Here is a 22,086-nt window from a genome sequence, read left to right as displayed (position 1 = left end):
CGATACGAGATGTCACGCCTCCTCCACAGCTAAAGCCCACAGGAAAATAAGCCCAGCCATAAAAGTTAATTTGGGAAAAAGGACGACGCGGAAATTCGGTCTCCAGAGCTGGGAACGGAAGGAAACCCATTTCTCACAAAACAACGCACAAATAAAAGTGGTGTAAGGACGGATGACCCTCAGCGAGCCGCATTGTAGCGGAGCTCCGGTTTTGAAATTTACATGGTTATGTAAACCTCTACTGATGATGGAGAAAAGAAAAGAAGAAAAAAGGATAAAAAATTTCGGCGTGGGAAATGCGCTTTTATAGGGAAAGAGAAAAATCGAGTGTCACGTGATCTATAGCGTTTTTTTTAGCTGGATTGGGTTGAGAACCCGCGCCGAGCCCTAATGCTATGCTGCTTTGGGGAGCGGGTCCACCTGGCTTATTTTCTCCCACCGGTTCCTGAATTCTGATATTGGGCTTCCTCCGGTGAAGAGTGGATGGAACGGCCGGTGTTAAGTTTGTAGCCGCGCCTTTGTCTTAGCTACCATAGCTCGAGTCTCGGGTGCAGACATTTGAAACCAGCTTGGGTTACAGATTGGTTCGATACTTTCAACCTCCAAACGAATTTTCAGCTTCAATGAGGGAACAGAATCGATTTTTCAGTTCTGCAGCACTCTCTTCGAGTGCTAGCTACCCAGCAAGAATCCTCAGCAGCTTGCAGTACGGCACCCCTGTCTTGCTCCGCTCAGGAAGTTTCTTGACACCAATCACGCCCATTGACGCATCCCAAAACTTGAAATCGCTCTAGCTACACATCACAGGAATAGTTAGGTGTATTCAAACCATTCGGGAACAAAAGGCGTGAAGCAATGCGGCCATGAAACAGTAATTGGTGCCACGATCTTTTTCTAACATTCATTGCTGGATCCCAATCTCATTTTAGACAACTTTCCTAGTCGCGGAATTTCTTGGGCTTTCCCCCCTTTTTGCCGGAGTGTAAACCTCCATAAACGAAGCAAGGGGCTATGGGAAATAATGTGTCTCAAATAGTTTCTGAATATAGGTATCTTGGCGAAGAACAACTGTGAGTTAAGATGACATGGGATTTCTTTCTTTATGCAGGATGCACCAGAGCGCATGACATGAATGCTAGGTTTGCAATGGTTGGCTATATGGGCACATAACACGCAGCGTATCCCATCCGACCCGACCACAGCTTGGTCTCTAATCGAGAAATTAAATTTAGTTGGAGGCACGGAGCTGCGCATGTGTCCCATCTATACACTACTGTAACTATCATACCTCTCCTTGAGTCCTTGGAGTTCGTAGTTATATGATGAACCACCTAGCGTGAGGCTACAAGGTTCCAGAGTTCCGGTGCCGGGTCGCACGTGATAAAGTGGGTGATTTGCAGAAATATTTTATCCCGGAGGTATCTCGCAGCGCAAAAGTGGAGGCGTAGTACTTCCATGGCTCGGCGCGCCGCTCCCCCGTAAGTCCACTCTCCTCGCTGGGCACGAGACCACTTTCCCACCAACGTCTTCACTTCCAATTGCACTGTTCTCTGCCGCAAACCAACACTCTTGCTCTACGGTATGTGTCCAACACTCTTAAGAAAGTGTTCCTCATTGACCTGTTCTGCTACCTGGTTTCTGGGGCCCCGAGCCAGTCATCCGACCCTAGTAGCCTGCACCACTACTACCGCCCAGACGGCCCTTGAGGATCTCCGGGCCTTTTGTTTTATCCAGAGCTGGTGCACGCTCCGGGGAAATCTACTATTATAGACCTACGGCTGACCGTTGATACTTTCTTTAGATTCTAGAATATACTCTCGTTTGCCTCCCTATTTCTGTTACCGCATCTACCCCTCGTTATAGATATAGAACTTTCCGAATGGGTTCTAGAAACGTGCCAGACAAAGGACATGCCTCTCTGCGCTACATCCCATTATCATACAATCAAGCTGATTCTCAAGCCTCAGCGCTGAGGCTTGTGCTGACGCTGAACCCGCACTGGGAACACTCCGAAGGAAACATTGAATTTATTAGATTTACGGATGGAATAACCAATACCGTATGTAATGGACAGTTATCGCAACGAAGAGAAAACCATGTGCTTATTATTCATACCTGGTGTTGTGATATAGCTACTGAAAATTATAAAAAGAGTACCAGGCCTCTCAGATGAACAGATCGACAACGATGCAGTCTTGATGAGAGCCTATGGAAACAACACTGAAATACTAATCGACCGCGACCGTATGTAGACCCCAAAATAGCGGTTAGGAATTGGGAACTAAAATGTCATCCTGTAAACAGGAGAAACCAGATCACATGCCCTGCTTGCTGAACGGGGTCTCGCCCCGCCGCTCCTTGCCAGGTTTAAAAATGGCCTCCTCTACCGCTTCATTCGTGGGAAGGTAACTTCGCCCGATGACCTGAACAATCCGCGCGTTTTTAGTGCAATCGCGCGACGACTTGCTCAATGGCATGCGGTACTACCAATCGACGAAGAACCCTCTACGACCTCGACCCAAGGAAAGCAAGAAGAGACGAATTCTATGACTGGCCCCACCACCCGTACCTCCACAACCTCAACGGAGGTGGATGATATAACACCCGTAAAGACTCGGCATGTAGGAACTAGTCTCTGGACTGTTTTGCAGAAATGGATTCTTGCCTTACCTGTAACTACAGAGCAAGAACGCTCGAGGCGGAAGAATCTTCAAAAAGAATTTGAGAGAATAGTTGTGGAGTTTGATAAGGAAGAGGGATTTGGGAAGGGTGGGGTACGTTTACATGCACTATCTCATTAATCCGCAAGATGCTAATATGAAGATGTAGCTTGTATTTGCCCATTGCGACCTTTTGAGCGCCAATGTCATCATTCTACCAAAGGATCCGGGTTCGACTCCTGCTGATGCAACTGGAGATGAAACTGTGAGCTTCATCGACTATGAATATGCAACACCATCACCAGCAGCATTTGATATCGCAAACCATTTTGCGGAATGGGCTGGTTACGATTGCGATTTCAGCAAGATACCGACGCAGCCTGTTCGGCGGGAATTCCTCACTGAATACGTCAAGAGCTATGCTGAATATTCTGGCTTGAATGGAGCTAATCAGAAAGACCTTGTTGAGAAATTGTTTGAGGAGGTTGATCGATACCGTGGAATTCCAGGCTTCTATTGGTATGGAATGAAATTTGGTTCCCCATCGCAAAATAGAGAACCCATAACTAATATTGAAAACTAATAGGGGCGTATGGGCGCTGATCCAGGCGACGATTTCCCAGATCGACTTCGACTATGCTTCTTATGCTGAGCTACGTCTGAGTGAATATTGGGCTTGGCGTCACGAGGTTGATGGAAGCCGTGCTCGAGCAGGAGAAGTCATGCCCCTGCGAGAGCGACGGTGGGCACAAGAGGCATAGATGCGCTCATTTATCAATTAAGTGACTTGTCTACGGTCTCGCTTTATTAACCAAGAAATTTCACCAGCATGTCACTTTCTCGTCTTTACTTGTTTTGACTTTTGACTTCCTGCTAAGAGCGTGTTGGGACTCTTCTCATGAGATTCGTTTTTTTAGAGCGTTTTCATTCATTTCCAATCGCGCCTTCTATGGCGTCATGAACCCTCTGATTTCGTGCTGACTATGTTTTACATCTCGCGACCGTTTCAACAACAACACGATTCGCCCGAAGCTTGTATACGCGAAAACTATGAACGATGATTTCATGAAACGGGTTCCAAATACACGAAGAGAGTTTAAATCCAGGAACAGGCGCCATTAGGTCAGAGAACTAATGATGATAGTGTTTGTCTTCAACGACCAAGTCAACAACCAAAGATATGACTTCGTTTTCTTACTCCTTGGTTCTGTTTTTTCCGTTTAAATTAGATCAGTACAAGAATATCAATTTTTCCCCTTCTGTTGAACAATTGCGTCATTGGCTGTGTCAGGATGCTTTGCCGGTTTGGAGGGATTTAGAAGGGGGTAAATGGATGTGTGGAAATAAATTTTATTTAACCTCTTCCATGCGATCTACATTGCAGCAAACGTTATCAACATACATGCCAAGAGACATCTACCTTCAACCCAAGATAACGAACTAACTTTCTCCAGGACTCGGCCCCTCTCCTCGCGTGCGCTGCTGGAATATCCGGCTTTGGGTCCGCAGTCGACCTCGAGAAGAGTTCTAGCGAGATCCAACCCTCGAATCCAAGGTCAAAGAAAGCCCGAGCAATAGCTAGGATGGGAAGATACCCACCCCTATCCTCCTCGAACGCAAACAGCCTCGCATTCCGCGACCAAGACATCCGGCTCGGCTGTCCCGAAACATGCCATTCATGCCCTTTAACCAACGGCCTCTCCAACCTCTCCCCATCGACAACCTGTATATAAAATACCTTCCGCACATCAATAGTAGCCACCAAGCGCGCCAACGAGGCTCTCAAATTCGCATCCGCATTAACCATCTTCCCATCCCTCACTGCCGGATCCGCATACACCCTTCCAGCCAAATTAAACGTATCCAAACAAATGCCAAAATTCGCCCTATCAACCCTCTGCACCACCTCCCAGCACGCTTCCCAGGTACCTACATGCGTGCTCCACGCAAGAGCCTCATACGCGAACCGAACGGGCGGGTCCTCCCGCAACCCCCCGCTCCGCCACCTCCCTCAAATCGCTAACAATAACATCCAAATCCCCCGTCGTCCGCGCCTTGCCAGTGCCTGGGTCCGGACCCAGGAAATTCGCCGGGATCTGAATCATATCCGTGCGCAGTATTTTCACCAGCTGGAACCACAGCGCTAATTTCCCATTGAGCAGCCGATGGTGCTCCGCGCGGTCCAGCAGGCCCTCGTAGAAGAGAAATGGCTGCAGGGTGACGATTTGCAGGTTGTGTTTGTCGCAGAGCTGGCGGATTTCTTGGGCTGCGGTGAGCTGGTTGGAGTGGGTGAGGCCGTCTGTGAGTGCCTGGGCGTGGGATTCGAGGTCTTCGTAGAACAGCTCTATGCCCTTGAAGCCGTGGCGGGAGGCTTGGGAGAGTTTTATGGGGAGGTCATGGGCACAGGCGCGGCCGAGGGACATGGATGGGATGCAGGGTCGGTTTGGAATTTTCCTTTTGTGGAGTGATAGCTGAGTTCATCTGCTCTTCGTTTTGCTCGTAGAGGTTTGTCATGTTCTTATTTAATCTGGATGTTCTTGTCGAAGTGAGTCCATCCCCATTTATATATTGCCTCCGTTCTCATTCCGTCTTTTCTATATGTGTAGGTTGTTCCCTCTTTTTTTCAATTTTTCAATTTTTGAGCCTTGACCTAAGAACCTTGTTGTCCTCCGCCCTTCTTCGCATTCATGTTCACTCCTGCCGTTGTCTTGAAATCGAATCGCGCGACGGTTCCTCTGACGAACCGATTGTGCACCTCACGCGCGCCAGAACATGGAATAGGCACGCAAAACTGTACATAGTAGAAAAACCCTAGATTGAGATGAAAGTCAAATTACCTCTGATAATATCAATCCAACCTATATGCCTAGAGGCTCATCTTCAATTACATCCTTCTGAAAGGCTGAAAAGGAGAAAGGATTGTCTTCGCATCCCCGAGAAAATAAGGGCTGGGCGGAAGACTTGAACGGCCACTTTTGGTGTACTCTCACCATCCAATAGTATTTACCTAATTACTTGCCTGTTCTTTGTTAACTCAACTCCCCAATCCTCAGTGTGGAATATTGCTCCGTCGAGCAGACATACCGATGCAACTTCTATACTCTAGAAACACTCCGCATCAAGCTTCGGGCTCCCCGTCGGGGGATTTCAGCCCATGAAATGTTTAGGATGAGCGACAGATAAACAAACGGCTTATGGAACGAAGACTCGATTCACGGCACAAGAAAGCAACAAAAAGACAGTGGATTCTCCTTCATCTAGGGCCAAAGCGCATCTGTATAAACGTGGAAACATAGGTACAGCCGTATGCTATGTAAAGGTACAGTTGCACAGGATCGAAATATATATAAACATATATATAAGGATTTATACAATTAAAAACAGTACATGAGCTTCCCCTCCAGGGGAAGGCGGGCAGGTACTTCCAGTTTCGTAATTTTCAAGATCTGGCCAGGAATTAATTGACTTAGTAAGTATGGACATCTCAGGAGTTGTTCTATCTTGCAAGTGCCCTGAATGCTCTGACGTTAAACTTAGCTTCTCATATAAATAAGCTTTTTAACCGTAAGTTAGTTAACCAGTGAGTTAACCCCGTGCGATCTGGCTAACGTACTTAGGTAAGTGTGCCCTAATTAGTTAACTTAGTTAACGTTAATTATTCTAACTTAGTTACCGATTGGGGTAACTAGTTAACCAACCTAACCCTAGACCTTGCGCTCACGGCAGAAGATTTTTTACCCTGGTTGCTACGAAATGGGCTCTTTTTGATCGAACTATTCTAGCTGCAATCTATTGGCAACGGGGCGATATACTCTTACCAGTTGGCGGGTTGCCAGAGCTGGGAGCTGGAGGATGGAGTGGGCCACGGAGATATCCGGCTCTGCATGAATCGAAGTCACTCAAAGAAGTCATTGCTATGTGCAGGGGGTTTGCGTGCAAGGAATTTTTCGAGTCTCTTTGTTGAAGGATCTAAAAACATAAGGTTAACTAACTAACTACGGAGTAAGGGGATTTTAATGCCGTGCAGATAGATGGTCGTTGCAAGGGATGGATCTCGTTTCTAACACGTGGCCAATATCACAGCAGCGATATGTATACGACATTTCCACGATGCGTGGGTTGAATATCCCCTGGGAGTAGAAAATCCTGTGACAGGCTCCAGAAAAGCCAAGGAGGAATACCAAAACAAAAAAAAAAAAAAAAAAAAAAAAAAAAAAATGATAGCGGGATGAACAGCCCCCCCACCTCTCTGCTCACTTGTTGGATTCTTTGACTGACCAGAACGTAGGTAGCTAGGGTACGCCATTCATGGGTATTCTAGTATGTGGTCTACAAGTCTCGAACGCTTTCAGCTGGTGATCAGCTCTTGCTTCAAATGCAGGAATATAGCCGGACAAGCCCGTTTTAGGGTAATGGCCAGCGCCGTTGGAGCAAGATGCAGCAATCCCAAAGACCAAGCAAGACATAGGGTTAGACGCAGATATCCAAAGTCCCAGTCTGGATAGCTAGGATGCTTGATACTTGGATAAAGGGTGGACACTGCACACCAAGGGGCCCACGGGTCTCTCTTGATTCTTCCTTATTAGGAAAATGTAAGGTGCAGTACATACATACTCACCTCATTTCCCAAAACGACCTTTGGGCGTCCGCGCACGCTGTCACGGTGCTACCGGGCCACCCTCATCGCCGATGAGGGCTCGGCTTGCCGCGCTACCGAGGGGGTATAGGTTTCTAGCACACTTCCAGGAACTTACCATGGGAGTCGAGGTGGTGCGGGAGATGCCGGGCCACCGGAGGGATGTGGGGAGTGTTAATGGGGGGGGGAAACATGATATGTTGTATTGGCAGTGTAAAAGGGTGGGGTCGAGGGGGAGGAGGATTTCGAGATTTGAGATCTAATACAACTAATTTGTCGCTTTGTCGCCCTTATTATTATTAATAATAGTATCTGTCTGTCTGGTTGGTTATTATCTTGGGTGGCAGGTAGCTTTTCTCGATCGATCGACCTGAGAGTTGGATCCATAGTTCTACCATCACAAGATTTTGTGTGGCCTGAACTATCCACTTGCCAATCCATGTATCCATCAGCCACTCCTCTATTCGGGTCAGATGCACCAGATGTACTGTACCACAATCAGAGATAAATCTGTTCCCACCATCTCATACCAACCTACATATCTTGCGCCGTTGCTACCTCAATGCCATCATTCCACTGGGATACAGATAAAGCCAGTACTTTGTCATTGCGAAAGAAGCCACCTGTTACCATTTTTAAATTTTGCCTCTGCCATTGTTAACTTATTAGTTATAGTCCCTCCCTATATTTCAGGTTTTTAAATAAAATAAAATTAAATACAGAAAAAGGATAGAAAAAGAGAAAAAAAACGAAGGTACGGCTACCATGGCACCCACCATAACACCAACGCAACCTGTAGGCTGCCCGCCACAACACGGTAGGGGGTAGTCAAAGATCCAAACCCGATACCAAATCCCGCCTAGGTAGATAGAAGAACCAAGGAACAACCCTGGAGGGTTTCGATCGGCCCCACCCACACTATCTTCACCTATAATTCACGATCCACTATCCACTATCCACTATCCACTATAGAATAGAAGATAGTGGGGCCGCGAGTATCCCCCTTTTTTTTTTTTTTTTTTTTTTTTTTAAAAAAAAAACATATAACTAGATAAACTAACTATATAAAATTAGAATTAGCTGACGTTTGCGCGCAAAAGTACCGCAAAGCAAAGCCGCCCGCCTGCCCGGATTACCGGAAACCGACTCTCCATTAACAAACTAACATGGGGGGCACATTATTTTCATGTAGTTCGAGTAGTTCGATTGGGAGATTGAGAAAAAAGGGAATGGAGGGAAGGGGAAAACAGCCCACATAAATGCCGAAAAAGAATTTCAAAGGCGCTTTACACAAGTGTATCCTTTGTTGTTCGGGAGACTTGAGTCTGGGATAGAACATGCTTGCGCAAATAGTATATACATATATATATATATATACATTTTTCCCCTTTTTTTCCTTTTTCTCTTTTTTTTCTCTTTTCTCTTTTTTCTTTCTTTTTTCTTCTTTTCTTTTGGTTTTTGGTTTTCATGTTTTTTTTTTTTTTTTTTTTTTTTTTTTTTTCCATTTTTCCATTTTTTTCAATTTTTTTTTTTTTTTTTTTTTTTTCATTTCCCTCCCCCCCCCCCATGCAATGAAATACAAGAGATAATTAACTAAGGGACAAAATATAGGTATAAGAACAAAAGAAGATAAACACCACTTCCATAGACTTTCTTTAGTCCGTCCTTAAATGAAACGAAATTAAACAAGAAAGAAAAACTAGACAAAAACAAAACACAACCAAAAGAATAGGCAAAAGCTAAAGTGTCGAACACAGTTTCGATACATTTTTCTTCAAGTTGCTCCATTTTCTGTTTGGCTTTCTTCTCTCTCCTTTTGCCCCATCATTAAAAACTCCGCCGGGATTAGACCTCCCTAGAACTGAACTGAACTGCTCATTACAACATGAGAACGGCAAGGCCAGCGAGGACCATGCCGACTGAGACAGCACCGACACGGTTAGCAGCACCAATAGCAGGCGGCGGTGATTGTGGTGGGAGGCCTGGCGCTCCCGAGGTCGTTGGCAGAACACCCGAACCTGGTGGAGTGGTCGGACGCGGCGAATAACTCGTGCCCAAAGGAACAACCGGGCCTGGTGGAGGACTCGGACCGGGTGAAGGATTCGGTCCTGGCGGATAAACTGGAATTGACGGGGCACTCGGATAAGGAGCCGACGGAGGATAGATACGAGAAGGAGCCACGGGAGGCGGAATGGTATGAGCAGGAGGCTTGGGATAAGGACTAGGAGGCTTGGGATAAGGACTAGGAGGCTTGGGATGAGGTACGGAATGAGTAGGAGGCACGATATGAGGAGGCTTCTTGGTATGCGTAGGAGGCACGATATGAGGAGGCTTCTTGGTATGCGTAGGAGGCAAGATATGAGGAGGCTTCTTGGTATGCGTAGGAGGCAAGATATGAGGAGGCTTCTTGGTATGCGTAGGAGGCAAGATATGAGGAGGCTTCTTGGTATGCGTAGGAGGCGTGGTACCATTGCTTATCAACGAGAAGTTGCCGCAATTGATACGGGTGATGTTGTTGTAATGGACAACGATGGAGCGGTTGCCGATGAAAGAGCCTGGGCCATGCCGCGTAGAAGTATATGGATCATGGAATTTCGTATAGTAATGAGTGCCGTTTGTAAGATTCATGATATCTCCATACTTGCCGCTGAAATCGCCAGCTTGGCAGGTCCAAGGTTTTTTCTTATCACAAGGTGGTTGCTCACCCCGGAAGGTGAGGTCGAGATGGGCAAGAGTAGACTGGCAGTCACCACTGCTGTTGACAGGCTGATCGTGGACGTGGTAGGCTAGCGCGTGTATGTGTCAGAATTACAGATCTGTAGAGAAATAGGGTGTTTTATAGGGTGCTGCTACTAACGGAAAGGCCCGTATGTGAACTCATCTGGAAAGCCCCAGAACTCGACGGTGTACGTCACGCCGTGTCCGCCCGGCCCGGCAGTCGCGTTGATTGTCCCGCGAAGGGAGGTGGTGTTTTTGTCCAAGAGCATTGCAGAGTAAACTACGCCATATGGGTTGTGGTATGTTTCCGGAGCTTCGATGAACTGGGCCGTGGTGAGGCCAAAGCTCAGTGCCGAGTAGGCAAGGAGTGCAGACGAAGCGCGCATTGTGAAAGCCGGCGCGATCGCCTTCTAGAAACAGAATTAGTATTAGAGCAATACTAGCTAACAAAGGATTGCGACTTGTGGAGGAATCGGCAGGGGGATAAGAGTATTGATATATGCATACCTCGCTAGGGTGAGAGAGCGGACTCGGAAATATGTACGCAAGCAACTGATTGATGTACAGTAGTAAGTATATAAAAGTCCACGGACGAGAAGAAGAAGGAAGGAGAAGAAGAAGAAGAAAGAAGAAGAAGAAAGAAGAAGAAGAGGAAGAAGAAGAAGAAGAACAAGAAGAAGAAGAACAACAAGAAGAAGAAATAGCCACAGGATATGCTGCTTAAAGCCCCAGGCGGGAGCAAGGGGGGAGAGGGGAACATCGCGCTTTATAAAGACAACAGCCACGAACGACAAGCGATTCGTGACGACGACTTGCTACTATGGCGGAAGCGGCTGGGAACTCGCAACTGTGGCTCGCGAAGATAGACTCTTGCATACAAGATTAGACTCCTGAACCTTCTGCCGCCGCCCGCCGAATAACCTACCATTTAGGGCGCTGCTGCAGTGCTTGAACCAGCCAGCGCCAGTCAGTGGAGTGGCCAACTGGGGCTGCTTTTCCAGGGCGGCTTGTCGAGCGACAAGTGGTTAAGTCCCCCCTTTTTTTTTTGTGTGTTTGATTGATTCCTGTGATGCCCAGGTGGTTTCACAAGAATAACAGCCGATCAATCTTGGAATCCCCCCTCAATCCCCATCCCCAGTTTGTGGATGCACACATTTTCCCGTGTTTTCTTTTCTTTTCTTTTCTTTCTGTCTTTGTTTTTTTTTTGTTTTTTTTTTTTTCGATTTTGAATCTGCGGCAAAGGCTGGTTGGAATCACCCACTACTCCGGTACTAACTAGGTACCTAGGTAGCCTTAAACACTTTAGGGCCTGCCAATAAGATAGATAGATGCTTTTTGTTTGGATATCGATCCCCCCCAATATTGATATTCGACCAGGAGAAATGCCAAGAGCGGGGCACATTCTTTGCGATTGATCTGTCAGGTTCCGTCGCTCCACGGCCCACGGGCCTATGGTGGCGGATTGGATTGCTGGGCAATCTGTCACCAACACATGACAATAACTTAATAATAAATGTTGAGGAATAATATTGAATCTGCAGAGGGAGACGAGCAAGTGGATGCAACTGGATGGGAATGGACGACGCCCCCCCGATAACCTCGATCGCTTGATGAGGCTCGACCAGCGGATCCTCCCAGGTTGCCAAAAAACACAGCCCAATTACATCGCTGGGTCTGCGGATTTGAGTTTGTCCTTCGTGTGGCCAAAGCCGGATGAGGTATTCCAGTAGATGGAATGGAATGGATAATGGATGCTTCTATCTCTGTTCTTTTTTAAGCGACCAGAAGGGTTCACTGTGGGAAACCTTCTTATTAAGCTAAGGAAGCTCCAATGATGTAGTTATGTAGTTACTACTAGTTAGTTACTCCGTAGTTATCTCAAGAATATTAAATAATAACTGGAATTACTTCTGTAATCTACATGCAAGTCTGGATCGCGCGTCGTTGCGATCTGCATCGATCGCCAGGCATGCTTGCTTGGCCTCAGGGGCATTTCATTCTTTGGCTGTCCTCTTTAACTAGTTACTACATATAGGAACTAACTTATAGCGCTTACAACGCGCTCCCGTAGTTAGTTACTGTTACGCGGTTTTGCTTGTAGTTAGCTAAGCAATAAACAACATCATGCCGCTGCCACACGAAACATACCAACAATAATAATAATAATAATAATAATAATAATAATAATAATAATAATAATGCCTCCTGGGCGCACACACTAAAAAAGTGACAACGCTGAGTAGATATCGTGTGCTGCTATATATAGTACCGTATGTGCCCAGCTGTGGAGTCCAAGACAAGATATCAAACGAGACGCTCCCGCCGGGGGGGGGGGGGGGGGGGAAATAGCAGTCCACACGGCCACCTCAAAACCTTCTTCTACCTAGTTCCACGAGAAATAGAACAAACAACCAAACAGCGTCAATCAGGATGATCTTATTGGAACTCTAGAATTTTGGAAGAACTGGCAAAAGAACTTTTGAACCTGAACCTGTCCTCCCAAGGCAAGCAAACCCACGCAAGTTGAAAAATAAATTCTCTCACCTTTCAACGCAAGTGCCTGGCTAGTAAACAAAACCCAGCCTGAACAAGCAAGCAGCTTGGCTTCCTCCCGCGAGCTAACTATTATTAGCCAAGGGAGTTATGCCCTCTGCCTGCCCTGTCAACCCTCGGCTTGATTTCCTCGGGCTGCCCTGGCCGTTCCCTAGCGAGCCGAGACGGGGATTTGGATTTCCCATCAAAAAGAAAGCCCGTTTCATCCTTTGATCCTCTCCTTCAGATGTTAGACGGCAAGTGAAGTCCAGCCATGAATATACATTCATTCTGTAGTAGGAATGGGACCGAATCCTACATACAACCCGAGCAACTAACTTGATATTTTTGGAAAGCGAACTTGCCCACCCCACGTTGTTGCGTGTGTGTACATGTACATGTACATAGTGTGTGCACACACCTACATACCCGGGACTCGGTCAAAGACGAGAAATTACCCTTTCCGTAGATTATATGTCATAGAAACCTGAGATGATCCGCTATGACGTGTACCATTTCGCCTCAATGAAAATCCCGCGAAAAGAAAGGAAAAAAAGTTAAAATCGGGTTGACAGTACTCCGTAGTAGTAGTAAGCGTTAAAATGGGTATTTTATACTAGTTTGTTACAATGAGCACACACATTAATAATGATAAAAAGGATAAACGTCAAGACTGACTAAATCATAGTTATATGCAGTAATAAGATACTAACTACTTTAGAACTAGTGTAATTGATATATAGATAGATGTATGACTATAAAATCAGTATTATTATGTGGGGACTAATATAATATAAGTCTTTTACTAACCACTGAAAAAACGTTTGAAAAATGTCGTCGTTTGACACATACTCCGTACATTTGTCACTATAGACTGCCTCAGCGGCTCCACAGCTGAGCCACCCTTACTCATTGAAGTAGTAGCGGGCCTAGCGGCCGCCACCGGGGCAGTGTTGCCACAGCAACAAGTGTGTGTATCTTGATAATCAGGGCAACTTCAAGTCAATATTAATTATTATTATTCTACTCCGCACAGTAAATTTTAAAATAAAGAATTTAAAATATTTATTATTGAATTCTTTGAAATGTCTGTAATTAATCTGACTATAATCACTGTCTTTTTTATATAATATACAGTAGTTTCATTCTTTTAATTCTAGTACATTTAGATCTATATTAAAATCAATACTTGAGTAAATTATATACTTCTATAAATTAGTACTGAAGAAGTCTGAAAAAAATACTTCTGTTCTCATTTTTTTTCTTTAGTGATTACCTCTATTTGTATTTATATAATATATCTCTTACTTACTATCTTTTATATACTATTAATTCTTCACACTGTTTTATTCTCATCTCACATTGAGATATATAAAAGAAACTATAATCTCTCAATTAATTAATATATATAAAAAAAAGCCATTTCTTATAAATCTGTGAGAATTTTATAGTGAATAGAGCTTATTTTCTTTCTTGATATTTGAATGTTTTTTGTAATAAATACTGTGATAAAAATATATTAACTAATTTTATATTTTTTTAACAGTTTCAGTGTAATTAGAGGTCAATTATATTTAAATCATCAATTGTAGCTTGTATAAACTGCTTTATAATATGAAATGAAGCTACCGACTTGGGAACTGCGCCAGCACGCGGGTGTGCCCTCCAGGAGAATGACATCAGGCCGTAGCTGCAATATTCATCGAACGTAATAGCGGCAAGAAGTTACCTGTGTGAGGGACATTATTTACACGTTATTATACTTGGCCACTGTGAAATCGTGGGTGCTACGTCGAAATGTTGGTATCCTATGGGATGAAATAATACATTTAATACAGATATAAGTAGTAGACGACAAAATGAGCAACCTTGGGGCATATTTTGAAAGATGACGATTATGATATTATGTTGCGGTATATCGGTTTGATCAGAATAGATTACGATATCAAACCATGAGTCCCAGAATGTAAGGAAAGCGCGTATCCATTACTTTTGTGATATATATATATATATATATCTGTATTCATTCTCGATGCAACGCCTGCGCCAGTCCTCCAAGCAGAGCCTTTTAAGCATGTACCGTTCCCTTTCTCTATAAAGAGCCGTTAGCGCCGTGTCACCATAGGATAGGTAAGGGTAGCAAATCTTACATTTAGGAAAATGGAAGCAACGAGACCCACTGCGCCAGACACATAGACCGGAATATATCTAGATATTATTTCAGTACAGTACCTGGTGTGGATAGTTACAAGGGTTCCAGGGAAGGGAAATAGTTCCTCTACATACACTTTCTTGATACCTTCAACAATGACTGCTAAGGAAGCCGCCTGGATCTCGGTGGGAAGTTGCCCCAGAAGATTGCTTCCTACTCCGAGAAGAGCTGATTCAATTTCATCGTGACTGACATTGGGGATGGTATTGAGGAGACCGTTCATTGTGTAATTAACAAAAACAGCTCCGGATATGGACAGGCCGAAAGTGATTCCAAGTAGTTGGGCTATCGTTTAGATCGATGAGATATCAGCTATTCATTCCAGCTAAGGTATATCGTTGGTGCGATGAGGGCCATACCTAACATCATGAAACTAATCGCGTATGCTGTCATTGCGGGCTTAGTTAAAGCCTGCATAACAGCATATCCAGCTTGAATATAGCAGCCGGTTCCAATTCCAGCAAGAACCTCGTAACCGTATATATTTCGTGCTGGCGTATTGACATCGATCCGAGCTAGAGAGTGCTGGTAAGAAACACGATATTAAGGGAATGCGTGCTCCACGGCAATACTTACAGAAAAGAACGCCACCAATAATAACTAAAATGCTTCCAGAAACATACCATGGCTGGTAGTATCCAAACTTAGACATCAAAGCGCCGTTGATGAGGATTACCACGCTAATGAGGATAATTAGCGGTAGGAGTCTGACAGCTGAGTTCATAGGTTCGTCGCCGCGGACGAAGGCATAATATGTTGGGATATAATATATCGGGATGAATCCACCCGCGTTAGAAGCTGCCATGCAAATAAAGAGCAGAACTGCTTCCTTCATTTTCAAGAACGAGACAGGGAACATGCGATGCTCTTCCTTGGTCATAAAACAAAATGCCTGTTGAAAACCGAAGGTGATAACAAGTACGCCAGACAGAACGAAGAGAACTATAATCTGTGCACTGTTCCAAGCGTACATTGGACCGCCGAAGTTGATAGCCATGATTATACATGCAAGTACGGCAACGCTGAGTATTCCTCCTAAATAATCAAAGTCTTGCAGACGAGAACGGATCTTCTGAGATCCGCGCGGGTCAAATCCTGGGATGAGAAAGAGGTAGACAGGAGCGAAAAGGGCGCCGACGCAAAGGTTGATATAGAAGCCCCATCTCCATGTAGCGCTTGATTCGGCAAAACCGCCTCCTATAAGGGGCCCAACGACAGTTCCTGTTCCAAATACAAGTCCGCTATATGTTCTGGATTAGTGGAGATATATTTTTTGACGAGGAGAATATTGACTTACACGAGGCCCAGATACATAGGCCGCTCCTTGTCGTTGGTGCTGATGGAAAGAATATTCATAACGCCGAGATACATGCCATTGCCGCCGGCACCTGCAATAACTCGTCCGATAATGAAGGCATCTATATTAGGGGCGCCACCGCAAAGAGCCGATCCGCCCTGAAATAGGAGAACAGACAAGATATAAAGAAGCTTAACGTCGAATAGCCCATAGAGTTTACCGAATGGAAGGACCGCAGCGACACCGCCGATCATAAAACTAGATATTCAGTGATCAGATTATTGCGCTGGACTACGGCAGTTCCTATGTTTTTCTCTTCATTTGCCTTCACTTACCCAACCGACAGCCATGCAAGCTTATCAGTATTTTGGAAGTCCGATGCGATCACCTGGAGAGGAAGTAGTCAGTCGAGATTGTCTATAGGAATAGCTAGGAGGAAGTTCCACAAACCGGGATAACATTGGCAGTAATAGTGTTGTCTATGGCATAGAGAAATATACATGAAAGCGTGCTGGCAACGACCAAGAACCACTAAGGGACCGCTGTTAGCCAGTTTCTCAAAAGGAGGCCCTAGAAGCGATTGGATTCCTCACCGAAATACCTCTTTTTTTGCGAGCTTCAGGGGATGGGGATGGAGATAGCAAATTGCTTTCCGGGTCGGTTATCGCTGCGGATTTATCACCGAGTCCATTCTGGACAGAGTCAGATTCCGGTTGCTGGGGGGCCGACATGATCAGTGTAGATTAATCGTAGAACAAGAGCACAAGATAGAATGGAGACAAGCAAAAGTGATAGCCCTTCCAACGCATTTTGAAGAAGATCAAGCCCTAGAGTTCCAAGTCGTCTTTTTTCAATAAAAGGTCAGCCGGGCAGCGAGCCAGGCACCTTTTGCCAAAGGGGAAACCCAAAGCTGAATTTCTGCATATCTGATTTCTAATCAGCTTCTCGTTCCTGTAGGCTTTGTGTAACAGGAATGAAGTTGATTGTGACGAATCCGATTCATCAGTTGGGCTCGTTTTCTTTTTTCGAGCCCTCTTGGGACAAATACAATCAGTATATGTTTTAAGTTATATAACTAAGATTAAGGTTGAGCTAGACGATAGAGATTAGAACTAGGGCTTGTCAAGAATAGGGGCTTGAGAACCAATCAAGAGATTTTATCTATGAATCCGAAGTATGACCAGTTTACATCATGGGAGTTTTCGTTACGGGCGCATATTTTGAGCCACGTCCACCTTTTCCAAAATCACGATCAACTAAAACCTCTTGGGCGGTGATGAACAAGTAGCTCTGGGATTCACGGATCGGCTCAAGGTTACACCATTTGCGCTGTAGACAGGAAAAATACGAAGAGGATATTTGGCAACACACATGTTTATCGACGTCCCAGCCCCTTCAGCTCGGGAGTCTACCAAGGTTGCAAAATTCCTTTTTATTCCATGCCAATTTGATATTATCCCTATCCGATTTGGCTATGTGCTACACATGTACATGTACATGTATCTGTATGTTTCGGACATTTACGGTATTGCCTGCTGAGCCCAGAAACCGAAATAGGTAAAAAGGTCGAGAATAGAAAGACATACACAATCAGCTTGGCCAAATGTACTGTACAAGGCGGCTCGGAGAAGGCTGAAGCCAGGGAGCCTGAAGATATGGCGTCGTAATTCATTCCCCACTAGCATTCATGACAGCACATACATAGGTTATTTCTGGTACTAAGTTACAACGCCCGCCAAAAATAAATACATAGCGGCGGCACATACGAAAATGTCAGCAGTTCTTAAATCTCATAACTTTGGATTCCGCCACCACAGCTGTAAAACTGCGCTCTTCATTAGAGGCTTGACAATGGAAATGGGCAGTCAAAAAGATGATTTGTATGAGATGTAAGAGTCTTTCTTCGGGGGTATATTGAGTATCGAATAAGAGAGTCAGGCTGAGAGTCCAGATTTGCAGATATTTTGTAGTTTATGTATATATAAACTTCCCGTACACAACAACCTAGGTAAATTTAACATTGGCGTAATTAAACATATCGTGGTAAATTATCAGTTACATCGTAGCACGTCAATGGGGTGTTTAGCATAAAAGGGCGCTGGTTCGCAATTGTGATCTGTAGTTATCGTTGCATACACTGTCAGAAGTGATCTCAGCTTAATCGACTTAACAACAAAAAGTGTGTGCTTATCTAGAAAGCCGGACAACACGTTTCAGAAACAAAAATGTTGAATAGCATCTTACCATTTAGTGTAAGGTTCTCAATGCCACCCACTGCTGCAGCCATCAGCTAACTTTCCGTATAGCCTGAGGTCGCTAAGGAAGTGAGCGAGTATTGCCTCAAACACACCAATGGCGTTCCTCAGATGATGGAAGAGGTATGGAGCTACACCGCGAAATCATTCAAAGACGCGGATAAGATGTCGTCTCCCATACAGGTAAGTCAAGCTCGAACCACCAGGAAAGCGGAGGCTGCAAGAAACACTTACATGTTAAAACGAGGCTGATGATTTCATAGGGCTCGTGGATGATATTTTTGGCTCAAGATCGCAAGCCACGAAGAAGTGAGGAACCTAGATGTCCCGTTGTTGCATGCTTGGGGGCTAATTTTGATAAACAGTTCTTGAAATCGGAACTTATTCCGGATATAGCGCTTTGGCGTGGTACGAAGGCACAAAGGCTACCCAGGCAGAAATAATCACCTTGGAACTCAGCCCGGAGATGATTGCGGCTGCTAGGGGAATTTTTGACAAGTACAACGTCAACGACAGAGTGACCCTAATTGAGGGCCCAGCCGACGAGTCGTATGATATATCCTCTATTCAGCGCGTTTTTCACTGTGTTCAGCAAAGAACAATCAATTCATGCCGACTAATCTTACTGATATTCTGTGCTTGATAAAAGGCTCAAAACACTTGAGGGCACTTTCGATCTCATCTTCGTTGATGCCAACAAGGATGGATACGAGGGTTATGTCAACACCATTCTCGAGAGAAACCTCCTTTCGAAGAACGGTTTGATTATGTGTGACAATGGTGTGTTTCCCACGTTCAATCCAAACCTCTTTTGCACATCATCGCTAAACAAGTTGTTAGTGTTTGCTCGGGGCATGACGATCTCACCGGAGTTCAACCCAACCCTTCCTGATAGTGTCCGCCCATATTGGACGGCATGCGGTAAGGCACTGAGGCAATTCAACAATGCGGTCATCGAGGATCCTAGGGTAGATGTCGTGATGCTGCCTGTTTTTGATGGTGTGAGCTTCATTAAGCTGAAAGACCAACAGATGGAGAACGGGCAAGGGGTCACAAATTCAAATGGAGCCACCTTCTAGTATAGCGTCTTGTTGCTGGAAGCTAAGTATTGTTGGCCCTCACAGGTCGGGTTGATCTTCAAATTGTTGTTGGACGAGACAGGGCAGAGGAGTGTCGTTCAAAAAAGCTTCTCTCAATATCCACTTCTCCGGGAGCCATATCCAATTCCGTACTAGTTTAAATACTCCGCAGTAGAGACAGAAATACTATTCTGATTTACTATTAATCTTTATATGAATTCTCATTCTGACAACAGTGAAGAGAATAGATTCAATGTGAAAGATTTTCTCATGCTTATTCAGTTAAACTTTTTACACTTGTTCTCTCTCATATTCTTTGATCTGTTCATATACTTGTCATCAGAGTTCTGGATAATATATAAAATACCTTCAGATAGAATCTTATAAATAGTTCATTTAACTTGCTGATATATGAGCAAGTTCAAGTTATCTATCTCTAAAGTGTGAAATCTCTGTTACGACTCACATATTGATTAAAAACATTGTATAAATATTTTACTTATGATCCTCGTCTTCCAAAGCCACGAAAGCAAGACTGCAGAGAGGAAGGAACATTAATGAGATTTATAATCTTCAAAAGGTGTAGCAGATGTCATAATATTATAAGGTAAAATCGTCCCTAAATACCTATACCTACTGTACTGTGTGCAAATATCAAACTTTTCTTCGGCACCAAGAAAAACGGAACTGTGCAATAGAAAAGGTCACTCAAACCCTCTTCTTGAACTTCAATCTTAGGCCTTCTTGTTTTACAAACCATCCAGCCTGTATATTCCACTCCGCTTTGGGATCCTCCAACTCGAAATCAAAGTGACGGACAAATTCTGTCACAAGTTTCCACATCTCCAAAAGACTGATGTGCTTTCCAATACAGACACGGGGACCGGCACCAAACTTAAAGTGAATACTATCTCAGTAAACACACTCTACGTTTGACAAATACAATAAAATCAAATAGCACTTACCGCGAACATATTTCTATTTTTGTCGGCTCTCTCTTCTGGACTCCCCTCAAGCCAGCGCTCAGGTCGGAACACATTGACATCCTCACCAAATACTTGTTTGTTATAATTTATCACCCAGGGATTGACTCCCACAATAGTTCCCTTTGGCAGATATGTGCCATTTAGTGTGACACCACCTTCTGGGACGACACGTTCCAAAATAAATCCTGTTGGAGGGTGAATGCGCATGGCTTCGTTGATCACAGCACCACTACATGAACAAGTTAGCAATCATTCCTGCATACTCTCGGCAACAATACTAATAATGCTAAGCCTACAGGTATGTTAATGCCGTAGTTTCTTTGTATGTAGCGGGTTTGGACAGCCGACCCGCCTCAACTGCACTGTCTACCTCCCGTTGAAGTTTTCGATACATCGACAGATTTTTACACAGATAGTAGAATATGGCCCTTAGGGTAATTGCCGTCGTATCGGAACCAGCGAGACTAGTTCATGTTAATATTTGAACCTTAGACTGCTTTGTCAGGGGTATAGCTCACATATTGGTAGTTGTAATGGCAACGATCTCGCGAGATGATAGCTTTGAAGGAGAAGAGTCATGAACCTCAAATAAAGCTGCAAGTATATCCTTTCGAGAAACCGGGTTCTGTCTGCGTTCCTTAACCATGGCGATAGCGAACTTTTGTATAGTACCTTCAGCGAATACACCCAGTGCACTGACAGAGGCGACAGGAGACAAGGTTGGCTAACGCACCTCTTGCACTTTGTTCATTTTCTCATAGCTCGAAAAGATTAACGGTAAAATTGGATTTCCCAGGAAAAAATAGTTTGCGGTGGGTATCTGTCCGATCTGGAGAAAAGTTATAATTTCCGCTGCCAGAGTAAGCTTAACAGAACATAGCTTACCAGAGAAACATAAGACAAAAACTGATCAATTGCGGCAATGTTGTTATCAACATCGGCGCCTGTCTCCAAGAACCCAAGGCTTCTAGAGAAGTTGACCTCTCCAAGAACATCAAATGCAAAGAATTGCATCCACGGTCCAATATCAAAGACCACTTTGCCATCATTTGAGCGCTCTTCGACTTTTTTTAGAAATAACTCAATACACCCGTTTACGTATGGCTCTAACTCCGAGATGGCCGTCATCGAGAAACCCTTGGCTGAAGCCCGCTTCAACTGTGCATGGTACTCATTACTCCGCGTTGTGAAAAGCGTGGGTAATTTCTTGCCCTCATAAAGGCCCTCCCCGATGGAATAGAATTCAGACTAATAGATCTGTTACCTATGTAATTTGGAGGAAAAAAAAAAAAGAAAAAAAAATGCAGATACGTGCCATTCCTGATTCTTGCTCCTGAGAGATTGTAGGTAAATGAGAATGCTGTGACCTACTTTGGGGAAGATATTGGTAAAGCTGTATATCGTCTTCAAAGCCTCTGGATCAGATGCTGACACATGGTTTGGCCCTATCCGCACAAGAGGACCGTACTTTTCGTGAACCTCGATGTTCCGCCATGCCATATCCTTTTGTAAAACCCTATATATCTTCCATAGGTTTGAGAAGCTGGCGACAAATGGACCGGGCACATTTCGAATGCCCGGACTATACCTAGTCCATATGCAGCTAACGAAGAATAAACAAGCCAGCAAAAATAAGCATGTTTGAAGATTATCGAACTGGAGGTTAGGCGCAAAGGCACTGATCCTGGAGGGCATGTTGGATATTTCCAGT

General features: G+C 44.6%; 7 protein-coding genes across 7 annotated transcripts; 2 read left to right on the top strand and 5 right to left on the bottom strand.

Moving 5' to 3' along the window:
- Positions 1-1,378: 1,378 nt before the first annotated feature.
- On the top strand, positions 1,379-5,704 carry BDBG_00208 (ethanolamine kinase). Its single transcript, XM_002628916.2, has 6 exons — positions 1,379-1,579; positions 1,802-2,059; positions 2,133-2,244; positions 2,305-2,774; positions 2,830-3,179; positions 3,247-5,704. The coding sequence occupies exons 2-6, from the start codon at positions 1,880-1,882 to the stop codon at positions 3,419-3,421; spliced, it is 1,287 nt and encodes a 428-aa protein (XP_002628962.1). The 5' UTR covers positions 1,379-1,579; positions 1,802-1,879; the 3' UTR covers positions 3,422-5,704.
- Positions 4,015-5,083, bottom strand: BDBG_00207 (4-hydroxyphenylpyruvate dioxygenase; the record flags this gene model as incomplete). Its single annotated transcript, XM_031719786.1, has 3 exons — positions 4,015-4,033; positions 4,106-4,557; positions 4,622-5,083. 3 exons carry the CDS (start codon positions 5,081-5,083, stop codon positions 4,015-4,017), a joined length of 933 nt encoding a protein of 310 aa, XP_031575673.1.
- A 661-nt stretch (positions 5,705-6,365) lies between the features above and the next one.
- BDBG_00206 (uncharacterized protein) lies at positions 6,366-7,515 on the bottom strand. Its single transcript, XM_031719785.1, has 2 exons — positions 6,939-7,515; positions 6,366-6,629 (listed from the first exon to the last, which is right to left on the bottom strand). Exon 1 carries the CDS (start codon positions 7,124-7,126, stop codon positions 6,953-6,955), a length of 174 nt encoding a protein of 57 aa, XP_031575672.1. The 5' UTR covers positions 7,127-7,515; the 3' UTR covers positions 6,366-6,629; positions 6,939-6,952.
- A 1,541-nt stretch (positions 7,516-9,056) lies between these two features.
- BDBG_00205 (cytosolic Cu/Zn superoxide dismutase) lies at positions 9,057-10,876 on the bottom strand. Its single transcript, XM_002628913.2, has 3 exons — positions 10,522-10,876; positions 10,154-10,424; positions 9,057-10,082 (listed from the first exon to the last, which is right to left on the bottom strand). Exons 2-3 carry the CDS (start codon positions 10,398-10,400, stop codon positions 9,175-9,177), a joined length of 1,155 nt encoding a protein of 384 aa, XP_002628959.1. The 5' UTR covers positions 10,401-10,424; positions 10,522-10,876; the 3' UTR covers positions 9,057-9,174.
- A 3,428-nt stretch (positions 10,877-14,304) lies between these two features.
- Positions 14,305-17,083, bottom strand: BDBG_00204 (MFS drug efflux transporter). Its single transcript, XM_002628912.2, has 9 exons — positions 16,649-17,083; positions 16,506-16,586; positions 16,391-16,443; positions 16,056-16,313; positions 15,335-15,999; positions 15,118-15,273; positions 14,833-15,043; positions 14,697-14,754; positions 14,305-14,638 (listed from the first exon to the last, which is right to left on the bottom strand). The coding sequence occupies exons 1-9, from the start codon at positions 16,784-16,786 to the stop codon at positions 14,615-14,617; spliced, it is 1,644 nt and encodes a 547-aa protein (XP_002628958.1). The 5' UTR covers positions 16,787-17,083; the 3' UTR covers positions 14,305-14,614.
- Positions 17,084-18,076: 993 nt separating this feature from the next.
- On the top strand, positions 18,077-19,590 carry BDBG_00203 (uncharacterized protein). The gene is made up of 6 exons (XM_031719784.1): positions 18,077-18,307; positions 18,362-18,493; positions 18,574-18,619; positions 18,676-18,859; positions 18,960-19,090; positions 19,151-19,590. Exons 1-6 carry the CDS (start codon positions 18,281-18,283, stop codon positions 19,387-19,389), a joined length of 759 nt encoding a protein of 252 aa, XP_031575671.1. The 5' UTR covers positions 18,077-18,280; the 3' UTR covers positions 19,390-19,590.
- A 507-nt stretch (positions 19,591-20,097) lies between these two features.
- Positions 20,098-21,875, bottom strand: BDBG_00202 (cytochrome P450 oxidoreductase; the record flags this gene model as incomplete). The annotated part of the gene is made up of 7 exons (XM_002628910.2): positions 20,098-20,283; positions 20,355-20,604; positions 20,672-20,839; positions 20,894-21,033; positions 21,109-21,204; positions 21,261-21,623; positions 21,747-21,875. The coding sequence occupies 7 exons, from the start codon at positions 21,873-21,875 to the stop codon at positions 20,098-20,100; spliced, it is 1,332 nt and encodes a 443-aa protein (XP_002628956.2).
- Between the last annotated feature and the right edge of the window lie 211 nt (positions 21,876-22,086).

Source organism: Blastomyces gilchristii, assembly GCF_000003855.2.
Source record: "Blastomyces gilchristii SLH14081 genomic scaffold supercont1.1, whole genome shotgun sequence".
NCBI lineage: Eukaryota > Fungi > Ascomycota > Eurotiomycetes > Onygenales > Ajellomycetaceae > Blastomyces > Blastomyces gilchristii.
This window is presented reverse-complemented; position numbering and strand designations above follow the sequence as displayed.

Excerpts from the sequence above, each read along its gene's own strand:
- BDBG_00204 (XM_002628912.2), bottom strand. The coding sequence starts at position 16,786 with ATGTCGGCCCCCCAGCAACCGGAATCTGACTCTGTCCAGAATGGACTC. Across the intron at positions 16,000-16,055 it reads CCTATGTATCTGGGCCTCGT|CGGACTTGTATTTGGAACAG; the intron begins GTAAGTCAATAT and ends CAGAACATATAG. Across the intron at positions 15,274-15,334 it reads TATTGGTGGCGTTCTTTTCT|CTCGGATCGATGTCAATACG; the intron begins GTAAGTATTGCC and ends AGCACTCTCTAG.
- BDBG_00208 (XM_002628916.2), top strand. The coding sequence starts at position 1,880 with ATGGGTTCTAGAAACGTGCCAGACAAAGGACATGCCTCTCTGCGCTAC. Across the intron at positions 2,060-2,132 it reads CGGATGGAATAACCAATACC|CTACTGAAAATTATAAAAAG; the intron begins GTATGTAATGGA and ends GTTGTGATATAG. Across the intron at positions 3,180-3,246 it reads GGAATTCCAGGCTTCTATTG|GGGCGTATGGGCGCTGATCC; the intron begins GTATGGAATGAA and ends GAAAACTAATAG.
- BDBG_00205 (XM_002628913.2), bottom strand. The coding sequence starts at position 10,400 with ATGCGCGCTTCGTCTGCACTCCTTGCCTACTCGGCACTGAGCTTTGGC. Across the intron at positions 10,083-10,153 it reads GTTCACATACGGGCCTTTCC|CCTACCACGTCCACGATCAG; the intron begins GTTAGTAGCAGC and ends TACACGCGCTAG.
- BDBG_00206 (XM_031719785.1), bottom strand. The coding sequence starts at position 7,126 with ATGTCTTGCTTGGTCTTTGGGATTGCTGCATCTTGCTCCAACGGCGCT.
- BDBG_00203 (XM_031719784.1), top strand. The coding sequence starts at position 18,281 with ATGTTGAATAGCATCTTACCATTTAGT. Across the intron at positions 18,494-18,573 it reads AGATGTCGTCTCCCATACAG|GGCTCGTGGATGATATTTTT; the intron begins GTAAGTCAAGCT and ends ATGATTTCATAG. Across the intron at positions 19,091-19,150 it reads TTTGATTATGTGTGACAATG|TGTTTGCTCGGGGCATGACG; the intron begins GTGTGTTTCCCA and ends ACAAGTTGTTAG.